Source organism: Mustela nivalis (genome assembly GCF_964662115.1).
Source record: "Mustela nivalis genome assembly, chromosome: 17".
In the NCBI taxonomy this organism is placed as follows: Eukaryota; Metazoa; Chordata; class Mammalia; order Carnivora; family Mustelidae; genus Mustela; species Mustela nivalis.
Window position 1 is genome coordinate 50,860,770 of NC_139036.1, and position 19,355 is coordinate 50,880,124.

General features: G+C 44.4%; 1 protein-coding gene across 1 annotated transcript in view; it reads left to right on the top strand.

The window, feature by feature from the left end:
• The first annotated feature begins 1,898 nt into the window (after positions 1-1,898).
• Positions 1,899-19,355, top strand: part of GNA13 (G protein subunit alpha 13) — a 40,976-nt gene continuing 23,519 nt past the window's right edge. The window contains exons 1-2 of the mRNA XM_082708275.1: positions 1,899-3,126; positions 6,020-6,246. Of these exons, the coding sequence (XP_082564401.1) occupies positions 2,844-3,126; positions 6,020-6,246 (510 nt within the window). The 5' untranslated portion in view covers positions 1,899-2,843. The remainder of the gene's footprint in view (positions 3,127-6,019; positions 6,247-19,355) is intronic.

The following is a 19,355-nucleotide window of genomic DNA, read 5'->3' on the forward strand; positions in this document are numbered from 1 at the left end:
GTGGTAAAATTCACATGACATCAAATTCATTGTTTGACCATTTTTTTTAAGAGATTTTATTTATGTATTTGACAGACAGAGATCACAAGTGGGCAGAGAAGCAGGCAGAGAGGAGAGAGGAAGAGAGCCCAATGCGGGGCGGGGCTCGATCCCTGAACCCTGGGATCATGACCTGAGCAGAAGGCAGAGGCTTTAACCCACTGAGCCAGCCAGGCGTCCCTATTTGACCATTTTAAACTATACAATTCAGGGCATTTAGTACATGCATGATCTTCTGCAACCATCGCAATGTCTAGTTCCTAAACATTTTCATCACCCCACAAGGAAACCCTGTCCCCATAAGCAGTCACTCCCCGTTCTTCCCTCTTCCTAGCTCTTGGCAGCTACTGATCCACTGTGACTATGGATTTGTCTGTTCTGGACATTTCCTACAAATGGAACCTTACAATATTTGGCTTCTTCCTCTTTGCATAATGTCTTCAGGGTTCATCCATATTATAGCATCTGTCCATCAGTATCCCGTTTCTTTTTATGGCAAACAATTCCATTTTATGGATATACTACATTTTGTGTATCCCTTCATCCATTGATGGATATTTTCATCTTTTGGTGTTTTCATCTTTTGGCTATTCTGAATGGTGCTGCCATGAACACGGGTGTACGATTTTTGGTCTGAATACCTATTTTCAATGATTTTTTTATATACACCTATGAGTAAAATTACTGGCTCATGTGGCAGGTCTATGTTTAAGTTTCTCAGGAACCCCAAACCTCTAATCTACTTTCATTCTTATAACTTCAAGGCGGACTTGATTATCAGACAGAAGCAGTGGGACTGCTCTAACCAAACCTCAGGCTGGGCCCAAAGGTGTCTATTTTTCAGAAACACCGACTATAGCAGCTAGGTCTGATCTGAGCCAACCTTGTTCCAGCACAAGGTTACACACTGGGCTTTGAAGAGCTTTTGCTGCTACTCTGCATGTCATAACATGAACCGGCCAGGCAGGAAAACCTTCCTGCCTCCTGGGCATCCTTGGTTCTCCATTATGCTGCACACACTTTTGGACAAAGAAAAAAATATATTATGTTCCCTGCTTAACTTACAGGCATCCCTCCTGATTTTGCAGAAGAGCTCAGATTAGCATCTGGAGCCCACGTAGAAATGGTGTGTGGGGCCCAAACCTGCTCTCTGGTTGGGGGCAGATGTTGGAGAGTGGGGCCTCCTGAACACAACTGAGACTCTAGAGAGATTTTCCATCCAGGGTCAGGCTTTTACCATACATTTTGAGTGAAGGCACCACCCCGTGATTCTGACCCTATGCATCCATAGATACTGGAGCTGGACCTACCCTGCTTTGTGTATTGTGGATTTTCCACCCTCTGGGATCAGCCAGGACAACAGGAGATAATCCTACTACAGCCATTGTTCATTGCAGCCTAGTTACTGAGTCACGAGGCTTCTCAGCCATTAAGCCAACCTGACAGTAGACTGGCACTGATTTTTTTTTCATTTAAACCTGTCGTGGGCCAACTCAGAGTGCCAACCTCTTACCTCAGCTCCCCAACACATAGGCAGCTTTGGAGTTACAGAGGCCCAAATCAAGGAGCACTGCCGTTGCCCTGCACAGAAGAGAGAAACCAAAACGGCTGTTTCCACTTGCCACTAAATACCGAGAATAGAGAAGTTGGCTTCTGGGGTCCTTGCTACGCAGACTGTCAATCCAGCTGTCACTTGTCCCTGGTCCCCTAGCAGCCCTTTCAGGTATCCTGGCCTGAATCTGCTCTTAGGGCAGAAAAAAGTCCCTTGGCTGGTCACATCCTCTGTAATCTGGCAGGAAACCGAAAATTTGCTTGCTCCGGTCCTCGGTCTGTTTGCTTATCTGCTTGTTTCCTTGTAGGGAAGAGTCTGCTTCACAGTGTCCGGTTTAGGGGGATTTTCACCATGACCTCACCCTCCGCAGCCACCATCCACTGACTTCAGTGCGACACCTCGAGTGGGAATCCACATTAATGAACATTAACCGCCCCCCCCCAGCCGCCTCGCACGTCTCAGATTAATGACAACCCCAGTTTCCTCCCCGGAAAGGAGAGTCTTTTGCAGGGTCTGCAAAAAGGGGGCTGGAGGGTTGATGATGTCTGGGTATCACTCTGGGCTTGGGAGAGCAGGATGTCCGAGAAACCACCTCCAGAAAATGCACTAACACCTTCCAGACTCGCGCCCGCGGTCTGAATACCGCTTGCGGCAAGGGGCTCGAAATTAGGCGCGCGAAGGGGGACAGGAGGCGGCGGGCACGTAACCCAGGTGTCAGAGCGTGGAGAGCGGTAGGAGAGCCCAAAGGGCTGTGTCTGGGACCTGGTCTCGGGCCTCCAAGATTCCGGGAAGACGCTTCTGCCCGTCCGTGAGGGCAGCTGATTAAAGGGAAACAGAAAGTCGGGCTCCGCCTGCGCGCGCCCGGACCGGCCGGAGACCACGTGACCATTCCCAGCTGCCCCTACCCGCGCCCGCGCCGGGCTCGAGCAAGACCCGTGGAGGCCGGGGAGGCTGGAAAGCGGCCGTGGCGTGCGTGCGTGCGTGCGCGCTCCCGGGAGGCGGCGGGCGCGCGCACGCCCGGGGGCCACCGCCCCTCCTGGGCCCGCCCTCCTTCCCTCCCTCCCCGGCTCGCCCGGCCCGCCCTGCCCGGCCCGCCCTGCGAGTCACCTCGCTGGTTCCCTCCCTCCGCGGGCGCGCTCGGGCCGCCGCAGCGCTCCCCGCCCTCGAGCCTCGTTGCAGGAGCCGCCCGCCGCCCGAGGAGGAGGTGGAGGGAGCCGGAGGGGCCCGCCGAGGCGGCGGCGGCGGCGGCAAGATGGCGGACTTCCTGCCGTCGCGGTCCGTGCTGTCCGTGTGCTTCCCGGGCTGCGTGCTGACGAGCGGCGAGGCCGAGCAGCAGCGCAAGTCCAAGGAGATCGACAAATGCCTGTCCCGGGAGAAGACCTACGTGAAGCGGCTCGTGAAGATCCTGCTGCTGGGCGCGGGCGAGAGCGGCAAGTCCACCTTCCTGAAGCAGATGCGGATCATCCACGGGCAGGACTTCGACCAGCGCGCGCGCGAGGAGTTCCGCCCCACCATCTACAGCAACGTGATTAAAGGTGCCGGGCGGGGGTCGCGCGGAGACCGTGGGCCGGGGCCGGGCCGGGCCGGGGGGGTGGGGGGGGCGGGGGCGGCCGGCGCGGGGTCGGGCACCGCCCTCGTTCGCTCCTGTCCCTGGCGGAGGACCGGGCCCGGCGGGCGGGCGGGAAGGGGGCGCGCCCCGGGCGTCGGTCCTGCTTGCGCCGGGAGCCCTCGCGCCCTCGGGGAGAGGATGCCCGAGGGCGCCCCGCTTCCCCCCTTGCCGTTCGAGAGGGGGGTCATGGGTGGTCCCTCACCCCACCCCCCGCCGCTGGCCTCGTCCCCTCCGAGAGGGAAGTGAGGCGAGCCGGGCTTCTCGGGGTGCTGGGTGATCGCGCCTGCCTTCCTCCAGACGAGGCCCAAAGACCCAGGAGTCAACCCCGGACCCTCACCCCCATCCGCCGACCCGGCACTGCCTGCCCAACCTCGCCGCCCCGGGTGGGTGACCCGAGTCACATGGGATCGGGGCTGCTCCCAACTCCCTGCTTCTTTGGCCGCCTCCTAAGCGAGCGAGTCCTGGAACCGTCTCAATAAGGAAACTTTTGCCTGAGACTTGTCAAGGGCGAAGGGTGACAGTTCCTGGGCCCTTTGGGGCAAAGATAACGCAACTTCACGGAGTCCTGTGTCCTGGGCTGGCATCAGGAAAGAGTAGACCCATACAGTTAATCTGAAAAAATTAGCATGAGTGGTTTTTCGCCCCCTTGTCACGGTCGGGCAGGATGTTTTGCCTGCAATCACTATGCAACACGTTCCTCTCTCCTTTTTGCTTAATAAGTGGGGTGCGGGGGGTACCACCACTTGCTCTCCTATTTAAATGAAGTCGTGCTTTGGTATAAAGAATCTTTGGCCTAAAAAGTGATGCGGAGCCTGTACAGGTTGAGCCAGTGAGTGGCTGTCGGCTTGGATCATAGGCCCTGCTTCTATTTGACAAGTGTTTTTTGTTTTTGTTTTTAATTAAGGTATTTGTAAGTGAAAAATACACAGATAATTTTGGGTCTTTCAGAGAATTGGAGAAGTTGGTTCTTATTTCAGTGACAGTTACGTTCATTTTTCTTAGTACCAAACATTTTCTAGTTTAGGCATTTTGGCAAATTTGAGATACAAAGCCTGGTACTTCAGGTGCCTCAGGAAGCCACCATCTGGGTAGCAATTTTCCAGGGGTTTGCTACCTGCGGATTTCAGCAGATTTGCCAGCAGCGTTTAAGTGGGATTTTTTTGTTCAAGAAGTTCTTAAACAACACCTTCTCATCACCTGTTTTTTTTCCCCTCCCACAATTGAGTTGAGGAAAAATATCCACCACCCCCGACCCCCCAGGAGGGGGTGGAGGTCGAGGGGTGGGGCTCGTGGGGGTAATTAGAAGAGCACTAGGCCAGGAGCTCACAGATGATAGCCAGCCAGCTCTGAACCCTGGCATTGCTGCAGTTGGGCTGTATAAAACAGTTGTATTTTTCCCATCCTACTGTTGAACATAAAACTAATTAAGGTCTCTTTCAAGGCTTAGGGCTCCGCCTTGCCAGTCCTTAATTGAAAGTACCTTTGTATCCTGATGCTGCTGAACTTAAGGAGTTATGTCAATGAATAGGGTTAGCATGTTAACTGATTATGGGCCAGGTAAACACCTGGTCCTTATTGTGCACTGGGTCGTAAGTGTGACCTACTTTGAGCACTGGTTATGAGATGAAATAAGTCACTAGACATCTGCTTTTTTGAGTTGGCATGCTCGGAAGATTGACAGCAAAATGTTATCCGGACAATTGACTGAGTAGTCATGTGACTGTTAATTAAGATGGACCAAAGATAACAGTTAAGTGATTAGAAATCCTGGGTTTGGATTAAGCTCTCTGAGTTGCATTCTCTGTTTCTATGCACTTTTTGCAGTTGCTCTTCCTCCCTCTTGGGGAAATCTAAGGCTTTCCTGTGACTTACACTGACTAGATGCTAGGTTTGGGAGTTTTTGAGTTTCAAATTGGTTCTTAGAAGACTTTGTGTTGGGGCGCCTGGGTGACTTAATCTCTGACTCGATTTTCGGCTCAGCTCCTGATCTTGGTTGTGAGGTCTAGCCCTGTGTCAGGCTCCACATTCAGCTTGGAGTCTGCTTGGGATTCTCTCCCACCCTCCCCCTTTGCTCCTGTGCTCCTTTGTGCAATCTCTTTCATAAATAAAATCTTAAAAAAAAGAGAGAGAGAGACCACTTGATACTGGGTTACAGCCGGGTGCTGCTCAGGGAGCAGACGAACTCAGAGTGATAATGTTTGACTCTTGGCATTTCTTAAATGTCTTTGAGGGGCTCAGAAAATCTTAGCTGCAGCTCTTTTTTTCAGAGCTTGGAAGTTGGCCTGTGCAGCATGATTTCTTTATCCTTTACTGGTTTTGGTTCTCTTGTGACTACCTTTTTTTTTTTTTTTTTTTTAAGATTTTATTTATTTATTTGACAGAGAACACAAATAGGGGGAGCAGCAGGCTCCCAGCCGAGCAAGGAACCTGATTTGGGACTCTATCCCAGGACCCTGGGATCAAGACCTGAGCCAAAGGCAACAGCTTAACCAACTGAGCCACTCAGGCATCCCGTGACTACCTTCTATTAAAAGTTTATAAAAAGTTATTTTATAAATTAGAACATGTTAAAATCGTTCAAAAAGAGCAATTGTGTTAATAGTATTTGCTTTTCAGGGCTCTAATCTTACGATTGTGAACACGTGTTAGTTTTTTTTAAAGCTCTGGGAAGTTAAGGGTGTTTGTTTCAGTGTTGGTCTCCAGTTTGGGAGGAGGTGGGCCTGGAGTAGTTAAGAAGCTTCAGAAGATAATAATGGAATAGAATCAGTGAGAATATCTAATGACTCCTAGCACACCTTTCTCTTTCTTTTTAAACAAAGGTATGAGGGTGCTGGTAGATGCTCGAGAGAAGCTTCATATTCCGTGGGGAGATAATTCAAACCAAGCCAACGGAGACAAGATGATGGCTTTTGACACCCGCTCTTCCAGTGCGTCCCAGGGAATGGTGGAAACTCAAGTTTTTTTGCAATACCTCCCTGTTATAAGAGCATTATGGGCAGACAGTGGTATACAGAATGCCTATGACCGGCGTCGAGAGTTTCAACTGGTAAGAGATTTGTTCTTTTACATTGTTGTCATTTTATTTTAATAACATTTACCAGTAACTGATTCTAACATACCTTTTTTCGCTGACTTCCACATTAAAATGTATCTATCCAGAATTTTAGCCTCAGAAATTTGGATTGCTATATAGATGAGCTTCTTTCTGAAGCAAGATAAAAATAAAGTAAACCCCTGAGATTTGGTGAAACAGTTATGTGTAATTGGTCATTATTCTTTTTTTTGAGTGAGATAATAGTGATTTTCTTAGGTACTTTCTCCTAATTTTATTCTCCTTTTGAAAACAATTTCCTCCTAATTGTAGCAACAATATTCATCCTTCTGAAAAATTGATCTTTTGTTCTCAGACTGTGAGCTCAGTAACTGCACCTTGTTGTTTAGATGTGTCATCTGTGTGGCCTTTTGATGTACTCTTTTTATGTTTCAGATTAATTTATAAAGAGATTAAAGTCCTTGATAACATTTAAGTCATTGTTGCATTCTATGTGTGTGTTTTTCTAAGATTTCCAAGCACATTTTACAAAACATTTCTTCTTTAGAAGCAGAATAATCGGAGACTACTGTAACATATATAGCTGTTATACAGCGCTGTGGAGAGGGTAGGAAAAGAAAAGGATCTGATCTAGGTTAAAGATACACAAATAATGATTAAAATCAATTTTTTTTAATCAAGTGTTTTGCAGTTTAATTGTTAATGCTTTGATTGTATTCTGGGTTTTATTTGCCGAAGACCGGAAAGATCCCAGGAATGATAACAATCTAGACTGTATGCACTTCAGAGGTAGTTCAGATTTGAAGTGTTTTACTGTAATATGATCCCAAAGAAGTGACAGTTGAAAGTAAAACTGCTTAGAAAGTTGTTTGATGATGTCATTGGCATTAAAGTGATCCACACTTATGGGTGTGGCTACAGAACGATACACAGCCACAGCCGACAGTCTTTGCTGTTAACAGTTTGTACTCAGAAGCTGTCTTGGCTATTAAAAGTTCTAGAACCGTGTTCATGACGGCTTTTTATAAAGCTGAGTTTTGGATCTTTATTTTCTCTGCATTATGGCTCTCACAGGCGCCGTACAATGGTAGCTGCTGTTACCTACTGTCTTGTATAGTTTTCCTCTTGGGTGTGTGTATCTCATCAGGTACTTTGTCCATTAATGAAAGGCAAAGACTATCTCATGTTATTATTAAAATCAAGTCATTGGCAGCATTGTATATTGACAATTAGGAATTTAACTTGACAGGTGACTTCCGTCCAGTTCTCAGACTCGTGGTTGATTTTTGTCCTCTTTTGTCCTTTTTTTTTTTTTGTCTGTCTTATTTTATAGCTGATAGTTCCTCCACACACTGTTTCTCGTCTCTCATCACCCTCTGTCTTGCGTTTAGGTGTGCTTATTCTCCTTTCTTCTTAATTCATTTTCTTGAACAAACCATACTTTCCACTCTAAGGTTTTGCAGCATCCAGCTGCAAAAGTGTATGGTTGGTATTGACTGGATGAAGGAATAAACAGCTGTACTCTAAAGGTTTCTGAGGGAAGGTTCTGTAAGTCCATTTACTTGAAGTTGGGCCTCACTGACACTTGATTTTGGATGTTACATTCTTTTTTCTTTTCTTTTCTTTCTTTCTTTTTTTTTTAAAGATCGTATTTATTTATTTATTTGTCAGAGAGAGAAAGCGCACAAGCAGGCAGAGAGGCAGGCAGAGGCAGAGAGAGAAGCAGGCTCACAGCTGAGCAAGGAGCTGGATGCAGGACTCGATCCCAGGACCCTGGGATCATGACCTGAGCTGAAGGCAGCGGCTTAACCATCTGAGCCACCCAGGCATCCCTGGACGTTTACATTCTAACAGTTTTGTATCAAGACTGTCCTGTCATGTAGTAGAGAAAAAGCATTCCTGAGTATTTGCCTTTAAGAACAAATAACCAAAACCAGTCAGAGTGAGGGCCTCCATGTTCTTCACTGGGCCCAGCTGATGCTTTAGGAACAAAGAAGGTCTTGAGCACAAGGAGTGACAAGCTCCAGAAATACTTTTCCCCATAAAAAGTAGGGACAGAAGAAGAGAGGAACAGGGAAGGATGTAATTTTAAACTCCTGGAGGACAGGAATTTTTTTCCTGTGTGTATCCTTGGCATTGTTAATGGTGCCTGTCAACGTACAGGAGGAGTTCAGGTATTACGTTGAATTAGTGACTCTTGTGCTTTTGGCTGCTGTGTGGTGCTTGGCACAGTGGTGGACATCGAGAGGGCCCCTGGCTCATTTAAAATATTCCTGCCGGTCCTCTTTAATTCCTTTTCTTCTCTACATGCAGCAAATTCCCAAGTGCTGTGTTTTCTACCGATGAAAAATCTCCTGCATCCGCTCCCTCCTTTCCTTCTTTCCGTTAATGTCTTAGTCCCTCTTGCTTGGACTCCCAGGTAATCTTGTTCAAACACCACAAGGGTTTGTTCAGAAAGCTGTGTTCTTTCCCCATTACCTCCAGAACAGAGTTCAACTTTTTGAGTCAAGCCTAGCGAGCTTGCTTATGATTCCGACAATGTATTCATTGGACTACTTCACACCCCGATAACCTCTCAATTCCACATACCCTGATTTTCTGCTGCTGTGGCTGTCTTTACAAGGGCTTTCTGTCAGGGTTTTTCACGACTCTCTCTATTCAGTAGGTCCTACCCTTGACTTAGAAGAATGGTAATCACATTTCAGTGTGACTGAATGTGGCCCGGGGACCCCTTGCATCAGATTCACTGGAATGCCTGCTTAATACAAAGCAAAACAAAAGCAGAGTTCTAGACTCATCCCAAGAGGCTCTGATTCAGGAATCTGGGGTGGGACCCGGTGATGTGTATGTATAGCAGATAGTCATCAGTGATTTGGATGAATGCTCCTTGGGCCGTCTTGAGGAACAGTGCCTTAGGGTCATAGCTTTCTCCAGCCCTCCGGCTGGAATGTGGCTCTGTGCCCCGTGTTCTCCTTGCTGTGCTTGCTTCCAGCCCTTGTCTGGTTGCCTGTACTCCACTTGTTTGCGCTTGTGTTTGGGTCTCCCACCAAAGTAGAAGCTCCATTGGTACACCTTGTCTTTTTCTCTCTCACTAGCATATAAGCCGGACACTTATTTTATTTCCTCCTTTTTTAGACATTCTGAATTACAAGGTTCTTCTAGGAAAAAAAAAACATCACACATTATCTTCTGGGAAATAGGAATCATTTCTGTACGCTAGTCTGTTAATTTTTTAGGAGCTGGGAAGTCCTTATATTACAGTCATAAATTTTTCTTTTTTATGTTTAACAATGTATATTCTTGAGTCTTGGATAGAAAAAGTAAAACCAGGTGGTTGAGTTATGGACATTGGGGAGAGTATGTGCTATGGTGAGTGCTATGAAGTGCGTAACCTGGCGATTCACAGACCTGTACCCCTGGGGCTATACATTACATGTTAATAAACAATTATAAATTAAAAAAACAAGTAAAAGTAAAACCATCAGGGGAAGAGAGAAGAGTTAGCAGATAGATAAAATTCATCTTTTTTTGTTTCAACTAACAATTGATTATTAAATTTATTAATGCAAATTGAAATGCCAAAAAACAAAACAAAACAAAAACCCAAACAGGAATAGTTTTTAAGCCTTTTTATGGTTTCTTTGCTTAAGATGAGCAACTGCCTTGTAATCAGTCTTCCGGGCAAAAGGGTTAGGGTAGTGGGATCACAGCTTAGCTTTTTAGCCAGCCATTCATTTGTTAGTAATAATTTCGGGTACAAACATGAATGTTTTCTTTTCCAAGTTCCCAAAGGCAAACATTTCCTTTTCTGGTTAGTTTCATTATGGGTAAGCTAAATAGTTTACTGTGAAAAAAGAAAAATCCAAGATTTACATTGCTCTTCTAGCTTTTAAGATACCTTCTAATTCTTATAAACCAGCTCCCGGGATACACATATTCAGAAGCGGTCTCTTAGCACTGGATTCACTATTTGTGATGCTGAGCTTCGGCTGTGTGTTCACTATGGCCTACCACTACACACATGAGATACCCCCTCTGGAACAGCGGGTGACTGTGGCCAGGGAATTCGGTAACTTACATGACTAGAGATGGGAGTCAGGGCTTGGCTGGAAAGTGTGTAACTGCAGATAAAGGAGCAAAACTAACAAAATGGCCAGGAATCCTTGTCAGTTGATTTTTTTAGATATTTAATATTCAGTTACTTCTTTGGAAATGTAAGCAACGTTAACAGGACTGGTTAAATAGGGCAGGAAAGTGTATGACTGGGAGGGACACTCCAGAGCTTCCTAGTTTCTATAAACACTTTAACTTGTCAGCACTAATACAGCTTCCTGTAATGACCAGTTTTTCTTTGCAGTTCTTGAAACCAAAGTTATTTTCTTTGTTATCGTGGTACCTTCAGTTAGACTTAATTTTTCTTATTCAAGCAGTACAGTTTGTGCTGGACTTTACACTTCTTCAAGCCGATGAGGTAGTTTATCCACTAAGACAGAGCTGCTCTCAGTCTGGGCAACAGAGTAACTATTTAGCCCCATTCATTGACCTATAAAGAGCTGAGCGCTAAGTAAAATAGGAACTTCAGTTGGGACTAACATTTATTTCTGTATTTATCCTGCAAAATGGATTTGAAATGCTATAGAATTAGAGGCACTGGTTTATTCTTTAACTCTAATTTGGATAGGCTTTTAAAAAATGAATCAGTTACTACTTTCAGTGGCAAAATATGTTTCTGTTGGGGAAGGAATTGGTCTGTTTTCTCCATGAATAAAATTAAAACAGGATTTTGACTTCAAGTTGCAAAAAACCTGTTGTCTCTGGATTCGAGGATATGGTAAAACACTTGAGCATATCTAACAAAAAGATTATATGTAACTGCAGAGATATTAAAATTTTAGGTCCTCATAGATAGAATTGCTTCTTGGTGAATTTTCGATCAGAAGAAAGTGGTTCCTTTTTATCCAAATCTTAGCAACCCAGAGCTATATAGTACTGTATATTAAAAAGAGAGAGGCTGCTTTGGCATGTACTTATAGTTATAATACAACTTCGTGAGATTGTCTGGATGTGTGTGCGTTTATATGTGTGTGTATCTCTTGACGTAGTATGTTGGTGTGTTTGTGTTTATATCTATTTTATTTATTTATCTTTTTGGTGAAAAGTTAACTAGCTATGGGATGTCTGGGTTCTAGCCGGGTGTTGTAGATTACTGTGCTGCTTTATTACGTTTTACTGCTGAATAAAGCTAGTGGTATAGTAATTTATGCTGCTTGGAAAATGTTCACTAAACAACTAAGAGATGAAGCCAAGAGATGGTTTTGTTATGAAAACTAGACTTCAGTTTCAGAATTCCTTGAGTGGACCTAGCCCAGGAGAAAGGCTTGTGGCCTTTAGTTTAAGAAAACCATAGTTGCCAAAGGCCGCCCTGGATTGAATAGTCCCTTTTCCTTGTTCACAGATAGGAAGCAGCCTGACCAAGCTGGGACACCTTGTCTGACTAGCCCAAAACGGGTGCCAGTTTCTTTCTCTAGAAAATCAATTCAAGGGCTGATAATTATATCACTTCTTATTACTTTACATTTTATGAAAATCGCTTTGTACTTTTCAGAGTCCTATCACGTATATTACCATATAATCCTTTAAAAACACTGTGAGAGGAATGAAATACATGCTATTGTCTCCATTTCACAGAGGATAAAGTTCAGATGCAGAGAGGTTTCTTGATGCTTTGGGTCACAGCTAATGAAAGGATAGACTGGATCCTGGAATCCTGGTCTGCCAACTCCTGGTCCGCAGTGCTGGCCAGTGGACCATTGTGGAGCACTCAAGCATTACATCCGTGGAGCATTTTTTCCTTCCATGCCCAGCCTCTTCTGGCCAACACCCATGCACACAAATAATTAACACTCCCCTAGAAAGTTCTAGCACGTCACTTTAAATATGTGTAAGGTTTTATTAAGAATACATGGCATTGCACTGGTGGTTGCACAGTTCTTCTGTTCTGAACTTTCATTATGTCCTTGTGCTGTTCCTTTTTAGAATCCAGATTATAGTTATGATATAAATCTTAAATGACTGATGGTAGATTTACTCATTTAGTGGCACAGTTCATCCTAATCACCATTCGTCATGATAAAAGTGGTTTGAATCTTCACCTCCTTGAAAACTCACTATATTAGTGGTCCTCACCTGATGTTCCATCAGTGAACGTGTTTTGTAATGTGGGCCCTGAATTGGGAACGTTTAATGACGGCTGCCTGTTATCTGACAGGCAGCTGTGTGTTTTTTAGGCAAGTGTCATTTGGGAATTGGCCTGCCTGGCGTATAGTTGCCCAACTTTGTGCTTGGTGTACAGAAGGGGTTATCAGAACCTTTGTGTTCTGTTATTTTATGAGCTCTCTGCAGTGTTTCTCACGGAGCAGCCACAGTTTTTATGCTGCTTGCGAGCCTTCCAGATTGCAGTTTGTTGTAAGTTTTGTTCCAGTTAGAAACTGCCTATTTTTTTAAGTGCGTATTTCTGAAAGTTGACAATTATTTTTATTTTCTTTTTTTTTTTTTAAAGATTTTATTTATTTATTTGTAAGAGAGTGAGAGCGAGCACAGGCAGACAGAGTGGAAGGCAGAGTCAGAGGGAGAAGCAGGCTCCCTGCGGAGCAAGGAGCCCGATGTGGGACTCGATCCCAGGACGCTGGGATCATGACCTGAGCCGAAGGCAGCTGCTTAACCAACTGAGCCACCCAGGCGTCCCTTATTTTTATTTTCTTGTTTGAAAGTACTTTGTCTTTTTTTCCAGCTGTATGATAGAGTCTACTTTGGTCATTATTGTGAACATATTTTTATTACAAGATGCTCTTTTTTCCAGAAGAATTTGTTTCATCTGCATTAGCAGAGCATCATTAGACTGGGCTGATAGGGATCAAGGAAATAGTAATTTTGTTTCGAGAATTGACTTCAGTGGCCTTGGTTAAAGTCACCAATCTGTTGCAGTGAGGGTCACTATTTGTCTTACTCTTTCTAATTTAATCTCTTTCTTCTCTTGGCAAAATGAATAAAAAAGATTTTTAAATCAGTGCAGTGGGCGAACTGTTTCATCCCCAACAATTACACAAGAGATGCAGAAAACTAGTAGTGGAATCACTCTCCGTTGGTTTATTTTGGCTTTAGTTCTAAGTCATTAAGACGTGTGTACCTGATTTTGTTCCATGAAACTTTGTATTTTCCAAGCAGATTAGAAAATAACCATATCCAAATTCATTGATTTATTTTACATGTTGTAAGACATTTTTACAAATGGTTTTAATGTGATGGTGTTCCACTTTGATGTGGTTATCTGCTGTGCGGTGGGATAATGTGAGCTGGATGACCAACTAGAACTTGTGTCCAGGCTCTGCCCTTCAGCATGTGAGCCTGAGGCAGTCCCTCAGCCTTTCTGTTTCTGAAATTGTAAAAGGGGGACTATCCGAAGACCTATTATTATTATTAGTTGATGTAGAAATTGCACGAGCTGATCCCTATAAAATAAGACTGTGGCCCAGTGCCTGACCCATATTAACCATATTATTAACATGAGCCGTTACTATTTCTAATAAGCCATACGTGCATAAAACACAAGTAGCTTTTTAACAAAATAGAGCCCTATAAGCATTGATTTGCTTCACTCTCTGAACTTGATTACCGACATAAAAATCCTGGATTCTAAAAAATGCAGAATATGACTCATATTCTTATGACACCGTATGTTGTCTCTGCGGAAGGTAGAACATCCGCAAGAGAACTGAGCTCCTCTGTGTTGCTGTATTGGTTCGTGTTGCCTTCTCCTATCGCTTCGCTTGATTTTTAATCTGATGTGTGGGCTGAATTAACCAAATCCTCATCTTCCTGCTGGCGGCTCGGTAGGATAGCCATCGGCAGAGGCGCCGGCGCTCTGCGCCGCGGCTGCACGCACATCCCTGTTCCATCTCCGCGGTGACCCTCCGCCCCCACACGCATGCGCTCTTCCCCCTCTGGTCCAGTGCCTGCAGCTGGTCGAGGCTTTGCAGGCACGCAGGTCAAAGAGGCTATTTGGGATGCTTTTCCAAGGTAAAAAAAAATTCCTTACACAATACAGAATGATTATGTTTTTAATTTCATGTTACTTTTTTTTGAGATTTTACAGCTTCTGATCATTTTTCATAACAGCCAAGTAAAAGCGCTAGTAAAACGGTGTCTTTGGGTTTCTTGAGCCAGAGCTGCCACATTTATCCTGCTAGTAGGACATTTTTCTTCTCACCTTCTAGAATGGTTAAAAGAGCTGAACTAATGAATAATTGGTGTGAGAGACTTTGACTTTCGTTTTCAATATCCTGGTTACTCTTATTCTCTGGATAATCTTTTTAAGAATTATTTTTCTGTTAACCAGGACCAGCTGCCTAGTAGGAGTATCTGTCATCTTATGTCGTTGCGTGACTTTTCATTTAGGCCTCATGATGTGTACTAATTGCTACTAAGTAAAAGAAAAATGGAAGCTACTAGGTTTTCCTAGTTGCTAGAGTCACAAGTTATTGCCTGGCCAACTCCCTGTTATAGGAGGCCTAACAAACAAGAAGACCGTGCTTTAGATAGATTGCTGTTCCCATGTGAGTTGGTTCCTAAATTCCTATTTATTGATTTTAAAAGCCTAAGTGAGTGCTATATTCTCACAAAGCTACAAATACTATTTATCCTAGTTTAAATATTTAAAAGAGAGTAATGTGATTTAGCCTATTGAGTTAAAATATTGCAATAGTAATGTTTTGCTCTTTGTTACATGCTGTGTTTGCAGTAAAATTATTGTTTGTTAGCTACAGCTTCAAAAATTATAGGGACTTTATACCATATAGATGTCACACATTTTAGTTCTAGAAAAGGGCAAGGAGAATTACATGTTCTTAATTTTTTTTCCTTGACTTTTTAAAATTATCTTATGATTAAATGTTGCAGCCAGTTTTAAGGTTGGTGTTAACAACTTAGTAAGAAACCAAGATTTTTTACCTGTTAAATAGCATTTTGCACATCAGGTCATAGTGTAAGATAACTTCGTTTTGAAAAAGAGGCTCTTTTGTTTTGTTTTTTAAACTTTCAATGTGTAGAAATGCATTCTTTTGAAGGGAATGTGTATGTTTATCTTTTTTCTTTTTCTTAAACATTTTATTTATTTAAGTGATCTTTACAGCCAATGTGGGGCTTGAACACACATCCCTGAGGTAAAGAGTCATGTGCTCTTCTGATGAGCCATCCAGGCGCCCCTCATCTTTTGTTTTTATTTTCTTTAAAAATTTTTTTTTTTTTTTTTTAGGATTTTATTTATTCATGACAGAGATCACAAGCAGGCGGGGGGGGGGGGTGAAGCAGGCTCCCTGCTGAGCAGAGAGCCCAATGCAGGGCTTGATCCCAGGACGCTGGGATCATGACCTGAGCCGAAGGCAGAGGCTTTAACCCACTAAGCCACCCAGGCGCCCCTCATCTTGTGTTTTTATATGTAGTTCTATTCTGTATGAAATGCAGGTATGAAGGTTTAGAGCATTACTTTGAGTATCCATGTTCCTTATAATCTTTCTCAAATAGGAAAAGTAAAGAGCAAACAGGAAAGACAGTGTGGGCAAGAAGGCCTTGAGGAGCAGATTTACAAGTTACGGTTACAAGTCTGGTAACCGTTCACTGGGAGCTCCCAGCAGCCCTCCGGTCACATGGTAGTGAGCACCTGTTAATGAGCCAGGCCCCTTCCACAGGCTGCACGTTTGCTAGTGAATCCAGTGAGAGCAGTCTCTGTTCTCACTGCTCTTGCTCGTTGGAGGAACCTACATTCGTGGTAAATGTTCTGAAGAACAAGGAAAGGAAGCCCTGAAGGAGAAAGAGGATGGTCTGAGGAGGCGACCTGTAAGTTAGGACCCCGTGGGTGAGAAAGGGTCGCCAGGTGAGGAGAAGGAAGGTTGGGCAGAAGGAGCTCCGTGCGTGCAGGACGTGGGTGGGGGAACGCTTGCTGGGGTGTGGAAACTGGGGGCAGATGAGAAGAGCCACGGTGAGTCAGAGGCCCGGGAAGCTAAGCGGTTCCAGGGTTCGGAGACTGTTGCGGAAGGAAGAGCTGGTCATCAGGTGGAAGCTGTGAACATGGAGGGAGACGGTGGCTTCAGGATGCGCTTTGTAGGGGCGAATCACGGGGCTCTGACAGACTGGAGATGAGGTGTGAGCGGGAGGCAGACGGTAGGCGTGACTCGGCTTCTGATTTAAATGAACCGGTAGATGGCGGTGCTTTTTGCTGAAATGAAAAGATTTTGTGAGAGAGAGGTGAGGGGGAAGATGAAGACTTGGGCATATTGGGTTGAGATCTCTGTGAGACATAGAGGCGGAATCGGGTAGGCAGTTGGACACAGGAAATCCAGACTGGAGCTGTCAGCTGTAGCTAGAAATTCAGGAGTTACTTGTATCCCGGTGATCTTTAAAGTCTACGGAATGTGTGCATGCACTCGGAGAGGGTGTGAAGGAGAATAGGGCTCAGGGTAGAGTCTCTAGGGACCTTCGGGCCGCTTGAGAACTTTCAGAGAAGGGGATGCTGGCAGACATGGCCAGAAAGGTAGGAGAATTTCAGGAACGTGTAGAGCCCTGGGGGCCAGAGAAGTGTTCTGGAGAAGAAACAAGTGGACAGCGGTGCCGCATGCCACTGAGGCGCAGTAAGGGGAAGATTGATGTGTTCCTTGATTTGGCATCTGGAAGGTGGTTGCTGACTGGGGCAGGTGACCTGGTGAGGGACAAGCCAGGCTGGAAGGGCTCGAAGAGGGAAGAGAGTTGAGGAAGTGGAGAAGATCCACTTGAGAGTAAGCTGACTGTTCTCGTTTCCCTTTTGCAGGACTTTGAACCACCTGGCTTCGTAGGTTGGGTTTTTTCAAGCCTTTTCAGAGTTCAAAAGGACATTGTGTTTATACCGACCAGTTTCTTTGCCTCTCACTGTCTCAGAAGTAGAGTTCATAGCGGGCGATAATGCTGTTAACATTAGGCCAGGCAAACACAGAGAGTTTTTCACTTTGTACGTGATTGTTTTACTTATGACCATTTCCTGTTTAGTGAGGGCAATAACTTGTTCAGTAAAACACATTCGTTCCTTTGTTCCTTCAGCAGACATGCACTGAACACCTGCCCACACCGAGTTCTGGACCGAGTAGGCCCTGGAGCTTAAGAACTGCTTGTCCGGCTGCCTGGGTGCAGGCTCTCAGTCTGGTGGGAGCCGGATAAGCCAGCCTCAGTGCTTGCCAGTGAGACGACGAATGCTCTAGTACACTGCTTGTGCTGCCCTTCGAAGCCAGGAATGTGCACAATCACTGTTTACTAGTCTAGAAAAGACCGTAGAGAGTATGGCTCCCGTTCACTTCATCTTGTACAGAAAACATAGGTCCGTAGAGGTGAAGGTTCACAGCAGGTTTGGGTTAGAGCCACTACTCAAAGTCAGGGCTGTATGACTCCAAGCCCATGTCTGATACTCACTACCGTGCTTTCCTGCATCCCTTCGTAATATAATTAACTCAACAGTGATTTGGAAACAGGAACTGATAGGCCAGCATACATTTTGAACTATTTCCCACGTTGGTCGGTGTTTAGAAACATTCACAGGTTGCACTGCCTTGCTGTCTGACACGATTGATCGGCAGATGGGGAAAGGAAAGGTAGTTAATGCCCTTGAAGGCTGTGTGAAGCTTCTCTTGACAGGAGAACTTGTGCTGATGGGCTGAACACTAAAACGGAATAAAGTGATCTGGATTTTCCTCCCATCTGCTGTGTGATTTTAGGCATAGAATTTCTTTATTATTGTTGATTGTTAATGTTAATTAATGTTGCAATTATTGCATAATGTTTGAGTTGTGGGGATTTCAAGATGCATTGTAGCACATCATCATAGAGCAGAAATTTCCATCTGGTGTGCATTCAGAAGGACTCTTATAGGGCCCTCTATTTAGACAGCAGGGGAATTGAAACTGTATTTGGGAAGTATGTCCTGTGTTGGAAGGCTGTATTCTTTTTTCCTTTTTTTTAACAGTTGAGGTCATTTCTTTTTGAGAGTTAAAGAAAAAAAAAAAAAAGATGTTCTACTGGAGATTTTCGTTCTGGCAGAGCTTAATGTTTCTTTATAAATTAGCGGGATTGTGTATGATTGACCCTTTTCAAAAAAAGTATTTTAACTTTGGAGAATTTTTTCAGAGCTCAAAACTTTAAGCTTTTTAGTGTAATCATTAGGTGGAAACTGAAAAATAAGAAAATTATTTTCTTTTTGTTTTTTGAGGAAATTACTTAAAGGCTCCAGAATCCAAATTAGCTTTTTTTTTTTTTTTAAAGATTTTATTTATGTATTTGACAGACAGAGATCACAAGTAGGCAGAGAGCAGGCAGAGAGAGAGGAGGAGAGGAAGCAGGCTCCCTGCAGAGCAGACAGCCCGATGCGGGGCTCGATCCCAGGACCCTGGGATCATGACCTGAGCCGAAGGCAGCGGCTTTAACCCACTGAGCCACCCAGGCGCCCCCAAATTAGCTTTTTAAAGTTTAAATTTTAAAAATATATATTCATTTTAGAAAATCATCCAGTTAGCCCTAATCACCATTTTAAGATATCTTTGTTGACATTTTGGCATATTTCTTCTGATACTTGAAAATAGTATTGGAGGTGGAGATAAACTTTTCTGTACTTTCTGTACAATTTTATATCCTATGCATTTAATGTTGCAACGTTAGCATTTCTTGGAGGAGGTAATGTTTCTCAGAGAACTGGTAAGGGATTCTTCTAGAAATGGGTGAATTTTTGACTTAAATGTAAATTCTTTCCTGATAAATATTTTTTTATGAGCAGGAGGTGGTGGTGTTACATGGGAACATGAGCTAAATCTTACCAGGTTGCTACCCAGTTGAACAACATTATATATGATATCATTCTAGCCCTCCATCTCTGCCATATTAAACTGCTTCTTCACATTTAAAATCTGTATTTAGAGTTACCTGGGTGGCTCAGTTAAACGTCTGCCTTCGGCTCAGGTCATGATCCCAGGGTCCTGGGATCGAGCCCCTGGGTGGACTCCCTGCTCAGCAGGGAGCCTGCTTCTCCTTCTCCT